The sequence below is a fragment of the Crassostrea angulata genome, chromosome 1, assembly GCF_025612915.1.
Source record: "Crassostrea angulata isolate pt1a10 chromosome 1, ASM2561291v2, whole genome shotgun sequence".
Lineage (NCBI taxonomy): Eukaryota > Metazoa > Mollusca > Bivalvia > Ostreida > Ostreidae > Magallana > Magallana angulata.
The window spans coordinates 47724376-47746851 of record NC_069111.1 but is presented as its reverse complement, the minus strand read 5'-3'; the positions used below and the strand labels follow the sequence as shown (position 1 = coordinate 47746851).

At 31.7% G+C, this 22476-nt stretch overlaps 1 protein-coding gene across 4 annotated transcripts; it reads right to left on the bottom strand.

The window, feature by feature from the left end:
- Positions 1–270: 270 nt before the first annotated feature.
- LOC128167834 (uncharacterized) lies at positions 271–17558 on the bottom strand. Of its 4 annotated transcripts, none has more exons than XM_052833784.1 (5): positions 17435–17558; positions 6793–6877; positions 6564–6629; positions 6074–6267; positions 271–2348 (listed from the first exon to the last, which is right to left on the bottom strand). In XM_052833784.1, the coding sequence occupies exons 2-5, from the start codon at positions 6872–6874 to the stop codon at positions 1899–1901; spliced, it is 792 nt and encodes a 263-aa protein (XP_052689744.1). In that variant the 5' UTR covers positions 6875–6877; positions 17435–17558; the 3' UTR covers positions 271–1898. The 4 variants fall into 4 exon arrangements, with proteins under 4 accessions (XP_052689744.1, XP_052689726.1, XP_052689734.1 ...); XM_052833766.1 differs by having other exon boundaries at positions 17417–17540; XM_052833774.1 differs by lacking the exon at positions 17435–17558 and adding an exon at positions 10445–10491.
- Between the last annotated feature and the right edge of the window lie 4918 nt (positions 17559–22476).

The following is a 22476-nucleotide window of genomic DNA, read 5'->3' as shown; positions in this document are numbered from 1 at the left end:
TATATACCGGTACCATGAGGTTAAACTACAATTTAAAGATGAGGTGCATGTGTGAACTTGTTATAGGCATGTTTGCTGGAACTATGTTTTACTGTATAATGTGTAAATGTTAAAAGTGGACAATGTTGGACTACTTTCAGATTTGAATGTGCTTTGTGTAAATGCATACCCCCTGCACAGATATCATATGATGGTCTTATTTGTTTAGTTTTCAATGCAGAGAAAGTGTTTTGATTTAATATACCAATTTTTCTTTATCTATGAGGTGGAATGGGACATTTTGCTATATTTATGATAATGAAAGTACAAAATACATGTATATTCAGACAGTTATAAATTGAGCCTTTCAACGTTTTCAAAATTTTTGAAGATTACAAATTGGAGGCGCCCCATTCTGCCTTATGATTTTTATTTCCTTTACATTTTCCCCAATCAAGTTATTAGCACAGATAATCCAATGGTCTTCACCTATCCTATCTTGTATATAATCAATGTATGATGTATGTCTGCACATAGTATTTACATATATATTGATTTTACAAAAATCACTTTGTATGTTACAGTTTTTAAGTATTTATAATTATGCATTATTTCAACATGTACTACTGCTTCTGTTTAGATCTACATATAGAACACGTGATGTTCATCGGGAGGATTTCATTGGAAGTGATTCCTGTTACCCAAATTGTGAATCAGAATAACGTTAAAATTGTTTTGGGATGTCTGTTTAATAAATTTACTATATGGTTTGCTTTTTATATTTTATTGTACATGGAGATTTGATGATAAAACGGCAATTCATCAATCAGAGAAGGATATGCAAAACTTACCTATAAATGATGACCAAAATTGCAGTTGTCTTTACATCGTTAAGATAAACCGTTTGCAACTCGGGTATTATCTTTAATGAATTTAAATTTAATCAAATTAAAAAATAATAATAAATCTTAATTAATTAATCGAACTGACATATATGTCAAACTTAAGAGCAACATATTCCTGATGTTTTGAAGTCGTTTGAAAATCAGTTTATCCCTATTTATAAAACGCTGAATGTCATCCAATGAATTTGACTAAGTCAGTTTACTTATATTAATTTTACCAAAACTTCCAAACGTATACCAACTAATGACCGTGAAGAAAAACTATTTTTCAAATCGTACACAAATTACCACGATAAACTTGGCCTTAGGAAGGCTTGAGAAGGTGCATCCTCTCGGATCCTATCACATAGCTACATGTACAAGTAACCCATAACTCAAGTCAACGTTAAAACGTTGCTTCCTCTCTGCTCCTATTAGAGAGCTACACCTCTAGCCCTAGGCCTGTTTACAAGTAACCAATAGCTTAAGTCAACCATAAAACATGTCGTAATTTTCGTTTCTCTCGCATGTTATAATTCTTGGCCCTTCTTTTGGGGATTTTTTATACTTGCCCAGCACATTATAGAAGTGATAATATTTTTTATACAGGTCTTACAACCTTTCCGATCCAATTGATATATATAACAATCCGACATTTGAATGTGATTGTGTTTTAAAAAAACATGTTGCTGGTTACTTCCGATTTTGTCAAAGTTTCCTCAAAATGTTGGGATCAGCAAATAAGCATTTCATACGGATATTCTTCACAGTTTAATTAGCAGCCGCAGTTCTGAAATTTGTGTTACATTCGAGACATATAAATGTGTTTTTTTCTGTATTGTGTTTATGGGAGTTGGTGATTCATCCCAATTTCTAGTAAATACATCCATCCAGTATGGTACGCAGCTGTTAAAGCCTGTTGGACAGCTAGGTGGCACATATTAGACGGTACGTAGAAGAAGCGAATACGACCCAGTTTTACAAAAGAGGACATAACAATATGTTTTTACAGCATCTGTTAATTTATAGATAAACTCAGGCATCCTCCCCACTCCCCTCTATTATATCATTATGTCTTGAGTATGTCTTCAACAAAGGAAATTCTTTCTCATTCTCTATTTCACCCATTGTATGGGTAACTCGTTGTTTTTCACTGACTGTGTTGTTGAAAAACACGGGCATTTCTCGCCGGTTCTCGCTTTCACTTTTTGCGTTAACATCCGGATCGTTGACAAGATCTGGTTCCATTTGGTTAAAGTCCGTTGGGTTTGTTGCATTACTGGATGAATTAAAACTAGGTTGTTTAACTTCTTCACTTGTATTTTCAATTTTGCTCACACTCGAGCTGCTAGTAATGGATGATGTCTCTTTTTCCTGATTTGAGGTGACCGTTTCGATTATCATTGAACTAGACCTCTCTGATGAGTTGGTAGATGGAGAAAATGATGACGATGATGAATGGTTCGTTAAAATTTTTTTCCTTTTCTGAAAATAAGAAAGGAATTGATGTAAGTTGTACTGTTATTAACTGTGCCAGCTTTCACCATAGTCTTCGATTATTTGTAAAAACGGTGAATTCATAATACTTCTATGAATAATTGATTTTGAAATAAATGTACGGCTTGTATAACGGGCCAAATACCAGCATTAGCTTTTCTTGTCTATTTAAAATTATGTGCGTGATGGGTTTTCATACGTACTCGAATGGGTTTCGGGTCACGTGGTCAGGTAATATAAATAGTAGGACCATGCGATGGCGTGGCACTCTAAGCTCGCTCGCTAGTAGTAGTAGTTAAAGTGGCTGCAGATGACATGGAAAGTGTTGATTTTTGGCTGACAGATGGTTGTTTAATATGTGTTTTTGTGTATAAATAAAATAACGCTAGCGAGCAGCGTACCTATGTAGTACTTGTTGGTTTTATTCATTTAGCACTTTATTGTTTTATATTCGGACGAACGTAGTGAGGGAGGATATAATCCAACATTATCATCTAGGTACTTTTCATGTCGTTTGCAATGCGAAATCCCCGTACTTATTATAATTTTTGAATATGGGGTCGTTCAAAACAGAAAAACTGAACTTTTTACATTTTAGTGAATAAATGTAGTTTGGGAACAGAGGTATTTATGATTACTGAAAGCAAATATGATGGAAGCAGGAACTTTGGACAGTTAAGCTCTACTCGGTCCTAAGATATTAATTTGTGCAGCATGTTTTCGTAAATTATTTGAATACACTAACCTTACGGTAAAGCGATGTTTTTCACTAAAAGGAAAAAATCCCAAGATTTCTCTTTCGAAACGCCCCCTCTATCTTGTCAGGGTGAACGACATCGCAAAATAAAAATTCTATGCATGGAGACGCTGAATTGTAAACAAGATAAATGTACCCGGGACCCGTTTCACAAAACTATCTTATGACTAGGATCTGTCATAAAATTAAAATTTTTCATAAGATCTCATCAAAACTGTTTCACAAAACTGTCATATCTTATGATGATTATGTTAAGGTCGGTCTTTATCTTATGACAATCAAATATATTCAACAGACACTGTATACAACCCCTAACGCGGGGGAGTCGACAAAGAGTAAGGGGGAGTCGATTCCAACGTATAAGGGAGTCGATTTTCCCCGCTTCGGAGACGTGAGTAATTTAGGTTACACTTTTTTGAGATATTTATAACAAGTACTTCAAAAAGATATACTGCACGGAAGACAGCGATAGTCAAACTTTGTTATGGTCATTGGTCCGAGTGCTCTATGCGTCTAGTATTCTTAAACATATGGAATGCCATAGCTGTCTCAAGGATACGAACAACTTATTATGTAATGTATAAACTTCATTGTGTTTAACCATTATACCATTAGGTTATCACTACATAACACGTTGATGAAATAGTATAATATGTTGTCGAAACAACATACTTAGTATTATTTGGTCCCTTGCATATAAAATATGGTCGAAAACATTTTTCATTAAGTAAATATCATACTTTATGAATTTCAAGCAGCATGTAGCCCCAAAAGCAATACAATGCTGTAAGACCTGTTATGAAGTAAGTCATATACTACCATATCATTAGGCGTTAATAGACTGTCAGATAATTGCACTACAAAGACGGATGTGTATAACATGGAGTGAAAATCTAACGTACATGTATAGGGTCAAAGTAATATCTTATGGAGTCAATTTTTATCGCATGCAGTTAAAAAAATAAGCTAGTTTGTCCAAACAAATCCTAATGCATCCGAACAAATAACTTATTTGTCAAAAAAAAGCTAATTAATCGTTGGAACAAATCCTAATTGACAGTCGTGAGATATGTCTTACGATAGATCTTACATGTATGATAGTTTTGTGAAACCCAGCCCTGGATCATAAAGTGAAAAAATTGGTCCGAAGTTACTTCCGAATTGAATGAAAATACTAGGGGGATTTTCCTATTTTAAATCTTTGATCGATTTTATGTGGGGAAGGAAGTGAATATATTGGTGCGGATCTAGCACTGAATATAAACATAAATAATGGGGGTGCAGATTTTGAAGTTTTCGTCCTACACGCAATTAATAATCTGACGTTTAAGAGATGGCAAAAAACCCCTAAATATATACATTAACCTATATTTGTTATCAATCAAAATTCTACGCGTTAGTCACAACAAATCAAACAAGACCTGTACAGTCTGCTTAATCAAACGACTGGTGAAAATCTGAGCTGTTTCACCCTGTGCTAATTTGTTAAAAGAGAGTTTTATCATGATTTTTTTTTCATCTTCTCAGCAGGCAGTGGTACTGTAGAAACTTTATCCCAATTTAGCCCGCAGTGAAAGCATACAGTTTGTACTTTTTATGTAATTTCCATGTTTTTTGTCGGCTTGTTTTCTGCTATTTGCCTTTCACATGTCGTTAAATAATACCCGAAACTTCATTTCTCGGTAAAAATGTTTAAGAATATATATATATATATATATATATATATATATATATATATATATATATATATATATATATATATATGAGCATATCTACTGGAGAAAAAGAGTAACGCAACTTAGTTGAAAAAAATACACCTGGAAAAAGTCACTTTAAATAAGAGTAAATTATTTGATAATGAAAGATATAATGATAAATGAACTGTACACATGTAAATCAAACAACAAAATTGCAATTTGGGGAAATAAAAAATGAATTTCTAAAAATTCAACGCTGTTAGTAACAACAAAAGCCCCTCTGAGATTCGAACTCGGGATGTACGACATTTTATCCACTCGGCTTCGGAGTAAGTTGATGCCGTCGATAAAATCGTTTTAATAAAACGAAATGTCATTTTGCTCAGAGGTCAGCCATTTTCTGATGATGTGTTATTCCAAATTAATCCGTCTATGTGAGAACAATTTGTGATGACTGTTGTCTGACACGTCCGTTAGTAAACTATCTAAAAGTATACTGAATGCTTATTTTTAGATATCGCCGTCGGTCCTTTAACACAGCAGGCCGTGCAGACAAATTGCATACCGCGCGTTAGCGCATTAACTGCCCATATTGATGTTTATTTGCAAGACGTATTTGTGAATCGTCGCTTTGTAGACATTATACATTTGTATACGCTGTTTGTCAGGGATGTGAATAAAAGAAGGAACAGCCTTGCCATTAAGTTCGCTTCCGCGGCTTAAAATATAGTGCCAAATACTTTGTCGAGAAACTCCTTTATATTTACAAATAGATATGATTAAACGACTATTTTTGACAAGTTCATATCAAATTGGCTACATAAGTTTCAGCGTTTCCTTTAATCTTCCAGTGGTAAATCTATTTAAACCGCGTGATGACGTTTACTTGTATACATACACCATGATCAGGTTTGGTGTGTTATTGAAAATTGAACGTCACAGATTCCAAATACAAAAGAAAGGGAAAATATACACTGAGTGTAAATATCATAATATAATTGATATGAAATCATAGTGTTCTTTGTACAACCCTTGTACCCTGTCTCTATTTCTCGCACTAGATAAAAACACTTTTAAATAAAGTCTGCTAATAGAAGACTTGTGTGTGAATTTCAAAGAGTATACATTTGTGATAAGAAATATTTATGTCTTAAAACCTTGTAAATGAGTAAAAAAAGTAAATTAATAATAGAAAAGAAAAAAATATCCCCCCCCAAACAAAATCATAATCAAATGGTAATACTTTGTTTGGCCCTTACTTCTGTTGTTAACAGACATTCAGTCTCTGGCTTACACTCAGGTCCACAAAATATCCACCCAAGGCGACAGCACTGACATATACTGTCATGCAGATAGCAGACCTTAGACGCAATCCTACAACATCCTTCATAGTTACCACAGCAACCAAGGTCTCGTCCGGTCAAATTCCACCCAGCGGATATGTTGCAACCTCCTAATAATGAAAGAACAAACAAATCAGTCCTAATCAACAAAGAAACAAATACACGCTGGAAGGGTTCAAGCTATGTCTACCCACCATATCCCCATCAAAATAGTTTTGATTCTATAAACAACAATTTACTAGTGACACAAGTTGTAAATTTTTATGATATACAGTACGGTTTAATACAAGACTTGTGGATTTTTGGGAAAGAGTTCTAAATTCGTTTTGATCAATATGTATAAAGAAGGATAGAACGATAACGCACTGTGAATAGTGAATACAATGTCTGAAGCGAGATGGCATACCTTTATTTACATCCAGTTCTTCGATTTTCTTTTCTTCTTCCTCACTCTTGACTATATTCTGCCAATCTGCCGATCAGAAATTGTGTATAAACAGTACACAAACACACACAGGCAATTATTTAGACTATCAAATTTAGTATTATTATCGTCAATAATAAAACATTATCAGGACGGTTTAAGCTTTTAAAACAAATAACATAAATGCATGCACAAGTCAGTCACATAATACCTTTTAGAATACGACACTCTCCATTAAAGAACACCCCGAAACAAAGAGTCAAACAAAGAATTTCCGTCAGTAATCTAATCATGCCCTACAAATATAAAAAGTATTCCTTGTTTCACGAGAAGTGTCTGGTTCTTACTGATAAACATGTAAAAAGAATATTCGAAAAAAAATGTCAAATATTTGGGACTTTAGGATTTTTAAAAAATATAATATTTTCTTTCCTTCTTACAATTGTGCAACTAGGTATTGAAATATGATTACGTTAAGTACTGACTATAGTTTTAGCAAAACACGTGCGTAGAAAAATAGCACATTTTTTCTTTAAAATTACTGTATTAAAACTAATTTTCTTTCACAATTCTAAGCAATAGAATTCATTCGTTTTTTTTAAAGTAGCTAAAATTAAGGACTTGTGTTGCAGTATGGCGTAACCAACTATGCCTTTTAAACAATATAGCTTTTATATGGTATTCAGTACATGTCTAGATTTGACGAATATAAAACCCACAAAAATATATCTGTATTTTGTTTTTAAGTACATGGTCAAAAGTTGCCCTTCTTTCAAATTACATCCCTATAAATATCTATAAAAAGATTTTCAACCTTAGAAGCATTATTAAAAAAAACCGAAATAGTTTAAAATTTTACCAAAATTACAGAAATTGCGGACCAAGAAATATTCATTTTAGTAAATCATGGATATATATAAAAATACACTTATATAAAACAACTTCTAAAAGTAATTATATATAATACATTATATTAAGGATGATGGATCCTGCAATCATTAGTCTTAAATATTTGTTTAAAGGTATTTATTTAAGAAATCTACACACACAGCTTAACCAAACTTCAGAACAAAACTTGGGGGGGGGGGGTCTTCATGCTTATTTTGGCACTACTGTGCATTAAACATGACTATTCTGCAATGAAAGTGAAATTGCTTTTCCATCTATAATTTTTTTCTATGGGAATGAACTATGTAATCAGATACAAACTTATTCTATTAAATGTTTAAAATTAATAAAAGTGAATAATCCAATTTTATTACTAATATTTAACATTTGTACTCTTTTGCAGTAATTAACGCTGTTTTCAGACATTAAAATTCAATGAAATAATTTAAAAGTTTCAAATTTATAACATACATGTCAAAAATTCTTATAAATTCACAAAGTATTATGTTTTTTGTTTATTTTCTATTTTTTTTTAAACTGAAACATTTAATTTATTGCCAAACAATTGCAAGGTCTTTAATTAACCCTATTTTAATGCAACTCAAGTTTAATTTCAATTTTAGAAACTGTTTAACTTTACAGTAGATAATGGAATACTTCTTTTGAATAACCTCGTACCGCTATTCGGGTATTCTATATGAAATACCATAAAAATTTCAAAAAATATTCCCTTACTGTTTTCAAACTTTACAATATGCTATCCAACCATTGCTTAAGACATCGAATGGTCTCTTTCTTTCATTTGTTTTTGCTCAAACTTTTATGTTTTGTATACTTTTGTTATTTAGTGATATTGAAAATAACCCATGTCCTTCCGCTGATTATTCCCTTGATATCAACATAAATAAGATAGACTCCTTATATAGTATCTAGTTGAAGACTTTGATGTAAAAGATTTTACTCAGACACATATGGATGCAATGACTGGAATGACAGTCTGAACATTAAAGGATATAAAGCTAGATTAAGGAATATATTGCAACTCCTACGAGGGAAGTAGGAACATTTATTTCTGAATCTATATTCGATTCTCCTAGGTTTGATTTAAAGCCTAACAATACCATCTTCCCAAGTCAAGAGTTTCTGATCCGCTCCGATCCCTTCTACATAAACCCTTAACCGAAAAGTCAGTACATATGCGGGTTAACGATCACGCCATCTAGTGAGAGTACTCATTTTTTAAAAACTTTTTGACCTCTTGTTCTGACCAATCAGTAAATGCGTTATAAAAAGAAATAATATAGCAATATGGCTGCTCTCATGAACAAAATCAAAGAACTATATATGATAAGAGCTAAATTTGGCCCCATAATTCACTATTGTTTAAAGTGTTTCGGGTACAATAAAATGTAATGTTATAATTTAGAAGAGTTGATATAAAATATATTTTTTACATATTTGTTTGATTTATTTGCACTCACTTGCAGTATATGACGTCAGAAGTGACGCTATTTTTATAATTCAATCAAAATTAGTCGAAAATTGACATTTTTCTTATCTTTTTACGAATGGGAAATATAGAACGCATGCTTGAACCAGGACAAATTTTTTGTCACTTATTAGACTTGACTAGATACATCTCTGATTAGAATATTTTGTTGGTTCAAGCATGCGCTCTATGTTTCCTGAAAGACAAACTGCTTGTAAACAAGCTTTTTCATGCTTTAATGCAAAAAATGGCGGGAAAAGGTTGTCTTTACAATGCCGTATTTCTAAATTCTGGGCACTTAAATCAAAACGAACATTAAATTTTATATCACAGATATATCTGTACAAAAAAACCCAAAGACTAACAGTAAAATAATGATATTCCTGTTAGGGGGCCATTTTAGGCCCATACCATATATAGTCCTTTGTGGAAAAGATGGATTCACTTAGACTAAAACCGATAGCAATAAGTCAAATCCTGACTAATCTGTCTAAAATTCATTGGACAGCAGTTCAACGTTGATCAATGCACAATTTACATCATTATTGAAACAACGTTTCTTATTGGATCATGCAAACTTATATGACACAAACCAGCGCGCGATGTTTCTAACCCCATTAAACTCTGCCTATTCGGTCAAGGGTTTTCGAGAGCGGGGCGGATCAGAAACCCTTGACTTGGGAAGATGAACAATACAGAAATGGTATGGATTGAAAAACCTCAGTCTAGTCAAAACATTCTTATATGTTGTGTATACCGTCCACCAAATACTACTTAGTACTATTTTTAAGATTTTCGTTGTCTATTGAAAAAGCTAATGATATATCTTCTAAAATTCATGGCGATTTGAATGTCAAATTTCTCAACCTTATTTCTACACTAGGTGTCCACACAACTGTATGATCACAATCAACTTTCTGAATACAATACATACACCTACAAGGATCACTGAGTACAATTATGTACTTCAAATTATCCTATTCTTGTAAGCAGAAACACCCAAACGCACGATTCAGACACTATTAGTCATATACTTAGTGATCACAAGGCTACTAACATATACATTCATCAAAATTCTGATATCAATGCTTCATACATATGAAAAGTTTGGAACTATAAGAAATCAAACTTAGATGTACTTAACAGTCTTATCAAAGATGTAATTGGGATACTATCATTCATGACACAGATAACATAGACACTGCAACACTTTTTTTCTTCAAATTAATATACATTAGAAGCAGACATATTAATTGAGGATTTAATTCCGTTATTTTCGTTGGAAGTATAAATTAAAAATGAACGAATTTAAACTCATCACGAATTTTTAACCCAAGTATCAATGAATCCAAGAGACAACGATATGACGAAATTAAATGCCAACGAAATTGTATTTGCTTAAATTTATCGAAATTTTGACCCAATTGAAATATGTGCTTCTACAGTATGTTTATTATAATCAACTGCTTGCCAGAAAAAAAATTACCATTAAATCAAATGATAAACCCTCGAAGGATTCACTCCTACGTAAAAATTTAAGGATCCTAAATAGGTTAAGGAAAAAAGGTCAGAAATCTTTTTTTAACATTAAAAAACATTTGCTAAATATACTAAAATAAGTCGATAGAATCATTAAAATATTATTAAAATATTATTAAAATATGTTTTTTGGAAAAAATGCACAAAATATCTGGAAGTTTGGTCTGCACTTAAAATTAGGAAGCTAAGTTTACATTGCTCTAAACTTATTAAATAAGAAAAATATTAAGTTTCTTCTCGAAAACTTCCGCCAAACAAAATAGTTCCTTAGTAAACTCTTTAAAAATGTTTTCCTTGACTATTTCATTGAATATAGTTTATTTGGCGTTTTATAATATAAATTATGAGTCAACTTAATGTATATAAAATTCCGTTTGCTAGAGTTGACCCAAAATATCAACTTAAAGGCAAAGGATCGAACCTCTTTAAAGGGACTTGGACACAATTTGAGCTCAAAATTTTAAATTTTATTTTTCCATTTTTAATGATAAACAAGGGCAGTTGTCTGACTGTCTGTCCTTGAACCAAGTAGCGCGCACAGTCTACGTAATTTTGGGACAACCGTCGCATTTTATGGTGACACCACTATTCCAAACCCTCTATTTGTGAGAGGATGTTCCATTTAATGCAGCTTAATGCAATAACGTAGATTTTGAATGCCAAGGTATCCCTCTTTGCAAGAACACTTTAGAATGACTTTATAAATAGCCGGGATAACGTGCGATATGTATTTCTTGTTCGTGTTTCACTATGTCGATGAGCGCTAATTTGAATAGTACCATTACGCACAACGCGTTGTTTTATTAAAGGGCAAAGGGAATGGTAAGGGATTGTTCGGAAATTATTGAGACAACACAAATATAATTTTCCTTTCTAAGTGACAAGTATTGGTGAAAATTGTCATAAACATTGAAGAAAGAAATCTAATAATGAAACAAAGTAATGAAATAAAGTATTCATTTTTAGCTCACCTGAGCCAAAGGCTTAAGTGAGCTTTTCTGATCACAATTTGTCCGTTGTCTGTCGTTGTCGTTGTCGTTGTAAACTTTTCACATTTTCATCTTCTTCACGCCCTCTTTAAAGGGGAGATAATTGAGAATTATTAAAAATTTGTTGGTATTTTTCAAAAATCTTCTTCTCAAAAACTATTCGGCCTGGAAAGCTTAAACTTGTGTGGAGGTATCCTCAGATAGTGTAGATTCAAGTTTGTTCAAATCATGGTCCCCGGGGGTAGGGTGGGGCCACAATTGGGGGATCAATTTTTACATAGGAATATATAGTGAAAATCTTTAAAAATCTTCTTCTCAAAAACTATTAGGCCAGAAAAGCTCTAATTAAAATGGAAGCATCCTCGGGTAGTGTAAATTCAAGTTTGTTCAATTCATAGTCCCTGGGGGTAGGGTGGGGCATTAATGGAGGGGATCAAGTTTTACATAGGAATATATAGAGAAAATCTTTAAAAATCTTCTTCTCAAAAACTATTAGGCCAGGAAAGCTCAAATTTAAGTGGGAGCATCCTCAGATAGTGCAGATTCAAGTTTGTTCAAATCATGGTCCCCGGGGGTAGAGTGGGCCCACAATTAGGGGATAAATTTTTATACAGGAATATATAGAGAAAATCTATAGAAAAAATTTCTTTTAAAAACTATTTGGCCAAGAAAGCTCAAATTGGCGTATAACTATCCTCAGATAATGTAGATTCAAGTTTGTTCAAATCTTGGTCCCTAGGGGTAGGGCGGGGCCACAATGGGGGATAAATTTTTATAAATAGAGAAAATCTTTAAAAATCTTCTTCTCAAAACTATTGGGCCAGGAAGGCCCAAATTTGAGTGGAAGCATCCCAAGATCGTATAGATTCAAGTTTGATTAAATAATAGTCCAGGGGTAGGTTGAGGCCACAATGGGGGATGAATTTTTACATAGGAATATATAGAGAAAATCTTTAAAAATCTTCTTTTTAAAGACTATTTGGCCAGAAAAGCTTAAACTTGTGTAGAGGCATAGCACTACTCGGGTAGTGTAAATTCAAGTTTGCAAAATCAGTCCCTAGTGGTTGGGCGGGGCCGTGATGGCGGTTTGAATTTTTACATAGGAATATATCAAGAAAAAAATATTCTGGGAAAGTTTTCGGTCCAAAACTCAGTACTTAGTGTGAAAGCACAGGTTATGCAGATTTAAGTTTGATGAAACCATGATTCCCTAGAGAAAAGTGGGGCCACGAAAGGGTGGGGGTATATAGGAATAGAGAAAAATCGTCTTACAGGTACAACAACAAAAGGGGCTTGGTATTTACCAAAAAAAAAAGAGGTGGATAAAAATTGGCAGATTTTCAATCTTTTTTTAGCAAGATCTACTGTACCTAGTTGTCAAGATATTTTGATACTGTAATGCTAATTTGGTCAGAATTAAGGCAATTGTTGCTCAGGTGAGCGATGTGGCCCTGGGCCTCTTGTTTTGTTTACGACGGTTCAAAAACAAGTCAGTGATCGGTGTACCCGGGCAGGCATAAACTCGGCGATAAATAAACTTAAACAATTACTTACTAAGTGTCGGTGGACCAACAAATAATAGTAAAGGAAATCAAATTATAAATGTTCATTTTGCTATTTATTGAGACTCACTAATGCGAACGTTTCACTTGTGCTTGAGTTGAAATACGAATACAGTACAAATATTTTTACCAAGCAATAGAAATCTGACCATGACGGTTCACTGAATTTTGACTTCAAGGTTGCGCAGCGAATACACATCAACTTGATTGGTAGGGAGACCTTCACAGGTCAAGTATAATAGCTGACACAAGAGCTGTACAATACAAAGGAGTCAAGAGCTTCATTTTATTGGTTTTTTTAAATGTTAAATACACTTAGATACACATTCTAAATTTATTTTTAAACCTTAGATACAAGAACACTAAACGGAAATATATATTTCAGATTTCTAAGATAAACTTTAATTTAGAACTTTGGAACTGTTCATTTTCTATATAGATATAGATATAGATATAGATATAGATATAGATATATATATATATATATATATATATATATATATATATAGTGCATTAGTGCATTGGACTCTCGGAGAAGCCTGAGAATGAATTTGTAGTGTTTCTTAAAGTATCTAGAGATCTGTGATGAATATCATGGATTAAGTATACCTTTTTTATTGTTTAATATATCATTTTTAAAGGTGAAAATTAAGAAAAAAGCAAAAAATTGTGAAAGGAAACAAACATATCGTGAACCGCACTCTGCTTGCATCACGCCAACTGATCTAGAAAGTTCTTGAATAGACATGTTTACATCGCCACCAATCCCTATCACTGGGCCCCAGTATCTCCTTAGTAGGTTCCTGGCAGCCAAGCTTAATTTCTCCATTTATTATATTTGCTATAACATGATCAATGGGTCCTCACTATGTTAACAGGTGATTCCAACGGCTATAAGTCTGTATCACCTGTACCCAAGTGATTTCAGATATTGCTATGACGGTCCTTCCATGTCAGGTACTGGTTGTCTTTCTTTCCCTTGATTCTTGCGTGCCAATATTGATTCGGCTCGATATCAAACATGAGGTTCCAAACCGACACTCTTCTTTAGACGTTGACGACAATGACATTCATCTTCATCTTCCTTTCGTTAAATTACTGTTAGATAGCTCTGTTAGAAGTTGTAGGTGAAGAGGTGGTCAAATTGAGTCAGAGTGGAAGGCTAAGGTCATGGAAACATTTGATTTGTGTTTCGCACTAGCAAGTTTGTTTAGAATTATGGGAGCCAAAAATGACAGTAATACCGACAGACATTGCTTGTTCCAAGTTCGTCATACATGGAAATACGGATGTTTATATTTACTCATTTCCTGTGGAACCATAATTCACAGGTTTTACAGACAGCCAACAGACAGGGAAAAGGATGAACAACAAACCAAAATAACTTAAGAACGCTTTATCGGTGTTTATCGGTCTGCACTTCTTAAGCAAATGATAAAATGAAATTAAAGAAATGCTATATTATGTATATAACAGTTAATTAGTTCATGTTTTTAAATGCTCCGTCTTTCTCATAGACAAATAAATAAATAAATATATATATATATATATATATATATATATATATATATATATATATATATATATATATATATATATATATATATATATATGTAATTTGAATTATCAAAATGTTTAAAAGTTAATAGATTTCAACTTGGTTAGTGTGTAAAAATATCTTCTTAGAAGCCATTGGTCCTCCAGAGTACTTGATCACGTAATCAATCAAGTTTATATCGTAGTGAACATCTAAAGGTTGCTGTTGATTTCTTTAATGTTTATTATTTCAGGGTGGTTAATTTCAGGACTTAAGAGCCAATAAGTCATCATCCGTTTACCTTTGTAAGATCTAATATTCAGAAGTAGGATTTATAATAGTAACAGATAAGGAGGTAAGATTTCTAGGCATTTATCCTTCCCACTCTTCAATGCATTATCAAATTCAAAATATATGATTTAAAAAGAATTTCAAAAATATTTCACTTATTAACTAAATAGACCACTGACCATTAATGAAAATTGTTTAGGGGTGTATTGTTAGGGGAATTTGCTTAACAATTCAATAATTAAAGAACGATATGCGATAAGGTCTAATTTCTGCCCCCGTATTTTTAAATTTGAAAAAAAAATCACATCATAAAGAAATTTTGATAAAACATAAATACTGATTATGCTAGTTACAGAAATCTAAACGTTTTACAACATCGATTATTCCTCGTGCTTCTATGACGTAAACGGGCCATTTCCCGCATCTTCTCAAAAGCGTGAAAATATCATCAATTTTTCTTTATAATCAAGAGTAGGAGGTATAGAACGCAATGTTCCCCCAACATCATTTTTACATATATAATTGTTCATATTATTTTGCATATCATATAAAAAAAATGGTGTTGGAGCAAGCATACGCTTGATGTTTCCTTTTCAAAAAACTGATGGGAAATCCCCCGTTTTTGGCTAAAATACGTACTTTTTGTGAAATAAGGTGATATAATATTTCTATTATGGCTTCAATTAGACAATTGATCTTTATAAACCTGAATTAGATATATATTAACTTATCTTTTAGCCAATTTTTAAATCTCTATTCATTACTTTGAATTTTGAGGCCTAAAACACTTTTTCTGCACTTAGTTCGCTGGCACCGTTTTCAATGAATAATTACTTTCATTTCATTTTTGACCTAACTCCCTAACCTGAATGGAAGTTCATATAACGTTCAATTATCTTTATAGATTTTGCATATAAAAGTCAATTAAAATTTGCTAAAAAGTATTTGACATGAAATTGAAACCGTTAAAATGTGAACGGACAACATCGGACGAACATGATTATTTCTAAATATCATCTGAGTATCCCAAATGACACAAAAGAATAAAAAACGTTTAGTTTCTTCAAATCTTTTATACTTCGGAATTCTCCAAGCGATAGAAGTACGAAAGTCAATTAAGCAATATACTTTTGTCAACTAATACTTGGTTTAATTGTGTCTTCCCACTAAATTAAAGGGACCTGGAAACGATTTGAGATTAAAAAAAATGTTATTTTTTACGTATAATATGGTTTACTGGTGCATTTTAAATGATTGACCAAAATATTAAATGTTAAAGTCAAGTTACAAGCGAGATACAGAGGTAAGAATTGATTGTTATGTAAACAAAGCTCGAGTCTTATAGTTGTTTACAAAAAATGTAATGTAGAGAATTACCATTTCTTAGACAAAATACCACGTAAAAACAGTTTAAACTAATTCAATATTTCATAAATACTATTATCAACAAAAGAACGATATATTTGATTGAAACTTACAATACTCTACGTATGTAAAAATGACAATATTCGAGCTTTGTTTAGAAAACAAAGAATTATGAACTCTGTATCTTGCTTATAACTTGATATTTGACAATCAAATTTTGCCATAGCATTGTAAACTTCTATATTCATCATTATAAACATTGAAAACAGAAAAATAAAATTTGAAAATTTGAAGTCAAATCGTGTCCAAGTCCCTTCAAAATGCAATTTCCACTCAAAGACATATGTCGCCAGTATTTATATCAAAGCGGAATAGCTACTTGAAATAAATGTATTGTTTTGAATTACGCACAATAATCAGGCTGAATGGGAAAACAAATGAAATATTTTGAACATAATTTAGTGACTTTTTGAAATCATTGAGGTCTTTTTTTATACATATAATAATAGTTCTGTTTGAAATAGATGCTTTAAACACAAGGTGTGATGGTTTGTGTCTTTCTGTCATACTGTAGGCAATGGAGGCAAAATCCTTTTGAGGCAGAATGAGTATAGTGACATACGTTATGCTGGGAAATATTTTTCTGGTCAATGACGAAATTTACCACGAAATTTCTTAAAAAGGGAGGGCAACAAATTTGAATCACTTAAATGTTTTTTTGTTTTGTTTAGAATTGATATCATAAAATAGTTTGATTTTTGATAGATTGGACAATTGCTGCATGTAAATGTATCCTTGAATCCTGAATTTTTATGCATGTAGAATTTTTTAAATGAGTGAATTTTAAATCTTAAAGGTAACCGAAATTATCATTATTATGAAATTCTTTCTATTACATATGGTTTTTAAATCAAATTTTAATGATAAGTCAAACGATTTGATCAAAATTTTTAACATTCCCGTATTAAATGACTTGATCTTAAGATGAATGCTGTTCATTAATAGTTGCTTTTTTGAGACCAGAGAACATTTCATAAATCTTATTTCCTAGACTCAATGAGGATTAACGCCAAAATATTTTTATAATTCTTTCTATGTAAATAATGTAAAGAAGGTTTTTGATCAAAATTTTAAACACAAACTTAAAAAATGTTACAACATTTTGCAAAACATACCATTCTAAGAGTACTCACGTTTTAATCAAGTGTCATCATTGTTAATTCATGAGGTCCCTTATCACTGTTAACAAAATGACGACGTTTTCTTTTTTAAGTAATTAGAGTATTTATTGAAAGGTGTCAGATATGTGGGTCAGAATACTTGTATGATAATTAAGAACAGGGACGCCAAACTGGCACCAAGGGATGGCGTTTATAAAGTGCTTTAGAGAGTTGGTATCAAGTACCTAATAGTGTCATTGTCATTAACACAATGCAATTCTCCAACAGTGACAAGTGGAAATAACCAATACATAAAAGTGTGTTACTGATTTTGCGTTATGTTAACTGAGAATATGTTGGGAATCCACGTCTACAAATTGCATATAAATTAAAACAATATTTGAAATTCTGTAGGGAAATCATTTTTGACATAAGAATTAGTTTGGTTTAAATGCTCCGATTCATAGAGGGTGAAAATTTCACAATTATTTTTTTCAATAAACTCAATAGATCAATATTAAAAGTAAATTTTTAGACAGCAAACATTTGGTTTGTAGAAGTATATCAATTGCTTAAAATCATTCATACTTAACACACGGTTCAATATATGCAACATGCCAATGAAAATTCAAGATACTTTCTTTTTAATCAATATGTTGTATTTCACTATACTTATGTTCATATGCAGTAAACCAAAGTGTTGGTAATAACATTTAAAACGGCCAAACTGATGTATTTCAGCTTCTGGCAATATTTTTTTAAATTAACCGTCCGTAAAACTTTCGTAATTATAAGTCAAATCATTTAACTTCGGGCTTCCATAGATCGCTATTTACATTTTCTTCACATAAGTTTATTGTTTGTTCACTGTAAACAAATTTCTAGATTCAAACTAGATTTTATGTAGAAGCCCGTTTCCTTCAGCAGTGTTGATAAAAATTATTTTCTGAGACGTGCGCTTTAATGACTTTAAATAAAATTTAGAAAAAGGGCTCCGTGATATGCGTTTAGGGAAGCTTTAATCACATAACATTTATGATTTCTTAATACATCGTCATTTGCTTAAAATAAATAAAATATTTTCAGTGAATATATGTATACTTTTTCATTGGGTTTTCCAAGAAAACATCAATCAGTCAACCTGTAAAGCTGAGTAAACAGATTAATTATGATATTGATATACACGAAAAATAACCGATACATAGACAATCCTTAAGGCCATTGACAAATGTTTTCATAGATTCTTCAGTGAGTGTATATGTGTCTATTTAGAAACATACAGAAACTGCAGACGCCTCGTTCCACCCTTATAAAAAATATTTTCAAAAACATTAATTTCGCATTCAACATTAATTTCAATGTTACAGTAATTCAAGGAACAAATCGCAGTAATTCATATTTGAAAGGAGCTATTTTTTATGAGTGAGATATGTGATTATAAATTAAATACACATTTTTGTAAATCGATTTTATTATGATATCCTACTGTTATTGAAAAATAGGGCTAAGATATACAAAAAGTGTGAACCTCAATTTGCTCTTTCCTATTTAAGAGTTACCGTCCTTGAAACTGATACTGTGCACAGACATTCAATAAATGATAAAGGTTATTGTAAAAGTCAACTTTAACACTACAAATCCTTGAGGTATCAAGTAAGTTTCTAATATTTTTTCATTCTAATTTAGCCTTTACGCGTGCTCTAGGACAGCAAAATTAGCACACTATTATCATTATTATCAGAAATGTCAATTTTACAAATAATGATTAAAATGTGAGACAATGATAATTCTGACTAAGCAATGGGGTAAGTTTAATTTTAAAATAATCTCACTGTCCACTAAATAAAGTAGCTAAGAGTAGTTTCTCTCTATGTAATCCACTTTCGGTTTACTAATTACTCATTTGTTAAAGAGTATCGTTAATTTACTCTTGTTTTTTTATTTTGTTCGTCAATATGTCGAAGATGTTGTAGTTGGTCTGACGCCCCCTTCCTTCCCGGTTGTCTGTCTGACCAATGTTAATTGTACATAGGAAAACGAAAGGTCATTTTAGAGGAATGTACGGTCATCTTTTACATTTAAATTTTAAAAATGTAGACATTTCTTGAACTGGCATGTCTCTGCCCAAAACTGACTAAAACTGTTGTCAAAAAATAAAAAGAGCAATAAATATGAAGTTTTCATGTTATTTTATTTGCAATTTACACATATACAAGAGCAGAACGATGCTTTTTATCATTTAGAGCTGTGCGGCTACAGACCTATTTTAAAGATTTAAAAATCTGAAAAAATATCAAAGGAGGTCTTTAATGTCCACTCATCATCGATTTGTTGAGAAAAAGGTCTGAAGCTGCTTATTTAAGTTGTAACTTTGTCTCAAAAGAGGGTACCCTATTCACAAAATTGGTCTCAAAACCATCATATCGCACGAGATATTTTTGTCTGTGGGAGTACATTGCAGTTATATTTTTTTGAAAAATTAATGAATATTTTTTATCAAAGACAATTATTGTTTGCGACCCTTACCCTTCATGTATACTAAAAAAACCTTTGAAACGGGTATAGGGATGTCTGTCACATTCAAGACAGATTATTTTGAATTGACATTTATTTTTCTATGAAAATATAACGTCAGTATGTTTATATGGATACAATAGATCTAAGTATAGACTAGATTTTTCTTGTTATAAAAATAGATCACATGCCAACTTATAAAAATAGGCAAAGTTAGTTATTACAATAATGTGCAAGATTCAACCGTTTGCTCCACAAATGGTTGAAGAGAGGACACAAATGAACCCTTTTCTTTTTTTCAGATTTTAAAGTCTTCAGGTTCGCAGCTTCGCAGTTTTACAGCTGTTGTAAATTATTAAAAAGGCATTGTTCTGTTCTTGTATGCAGTACTTTGCATACAAAACAACATGTAAAACCTCGCACTTATTGCTTTTTCATTTTTTGACAAAGTTTTTGGCCAATTTTGAGCAAAAACATGCGAGTTCAAGAAATATATACATTTTTATTCTCAATTTAACAAGATGGCCGCACATCGCGCTTAAAATCTTTCTCTTATTGTTTGCCATATAGGAATTAATTCCTCTCTGCTTTGAGGCTAATCTGCTTGGTGACGCAGAGCGATATATGAATACCGTTTCATCTTTGACATATTTTGTTTACCTTGGAAACATTGCTTTTTTATTAAAATATTTTTTAAAAAGCTCATTTTTCGGGAGATTACTCCCAGTTGGCAAACAATCAAACAGAGGTAACTCTAATTCATTGCATAAAAGAGAAAATGCAGGTGCTTATTTATTTTTTTATATCCAGGGCACCTCGTTGCCAATGCCCTTAAAAGAAGTGGATGGTCATGACCATTTATACCATTTTGATCTCATTGACAAGATTAGGAAAATATCAAAATAAAGATATAGGAAAATATTCTATCTTAAAAGCTAAAATATATTGAATTTGATTTGCCAATAATGATTCTTATCTAAAATAGTTGGGTCTGATGGGTTTGTTGACCCCCCCCCCCCGACCTCTCTTATTCTTCATTTTTAGAGTAAAGGTGAGAAGTGATATAACAAATATGACCTTAATCAAATTCACTAAGAGAACCACTACCACACATGCACTATTAAGAAGGTTCTTAGGAGATCTATTTTCCCCTACTTGCCCTTCTTCAAAAAATGGGGGAAGACAAACTCAATTTCATATTCAGTATACACCGATAATTAGTTTTTCAACAAACCGTGTATTAATTATGTAGTGGGTTGATATACATCACTTGATCAGTTGAAAAGAATATCAAAAAGAAGGTAGTTAGCTTTAATGAAAGTTTGCAACTGTCTATTAACAATGGAACACTGAATGTTTAAATATTTATGATAAAACGAAGTGTTAAATTAATCTAAAATGTTTATACATCCGACTAACATCTGGACCAAACCCGTAATTGTACACATATTTGAAAACTAATTTGATTACATTTATTTCTTACATATTTTCAGAAACATGCTATTGAAGTCAGATATAAATTCAAAACGCTCTTAAAATGTTTGAAATGTTTTGAATATATGGTGTATTTTTTATTGCTTATTGGCAGAAATTGACTTTTGATGACCGAAATTAGATATCTAAAATATCTTTAGATAAAAACATTATATGTACATGACCTATTGTAAACTATTTTACTGAATATTATTGTTTCCCTACTTACATAAGGATAGTCGAATTAATATGATTTAAAAAAAATTAAATACACCTTTTGACTTTTTAAGCAAGAAACAGTTTGACAATATCATGGGAAAAAATAAAACAAGCAGCCCATTGTAACAGTCATAATTAGAGGAATAAATTTTGAAATCGTAAAGATATTTGTCAATAAGTATCATACTGTGCTGTGTGCACCGTTTTCATTCTCGTATTGATACATTACTGGATGTAAATGTTGAATAGTTTGTTTAAAACTTATCTATCGATGAGCAACTCTTTAAAAATGTTAAATTGAGTTTTCGAAATTACACTAAGTGATGATGATTCCCATCTAGCATAACCAATTAAAAAATATTTGAAAAGAATCAAAAACATATATACATGTACAGAGTACTAGTAATAAAAAAACTCAGAGATTATTTATCTATTTCAAATAAACCTCTATTGGATTGACAAGTCATAACATTTTCACCTGGTAATTAATTTCAGTTGGTATAATTATCTTTTTCTTGTGAGTTTATGTGTATATATAATTATCACTTCAACAATGCAGCTTAAAAATTGTAATAAATTTTTAAAACTTCTGTTTTAACGCTTATTCTGAGCGTATATTACTTGGATTCAAGACTGTTTGTGACGTGAAGTAATGAAAATTTTATTTGTGATCGTATATACACAAAACAACAGAGAAAAGTATGTCATTTGTTGTTATCTATCATCAATGCACTTTCAAAACAATTCCATTAAATAGTCTATGTCGGTCAACGGTATATCGACAGAGTTGTCTTTCCTGTCTTAAGTCTTAAGATGTCTCATATTTTTATATTGACGAAGAAATTATTGAAAGGATGACTGTACTTAGC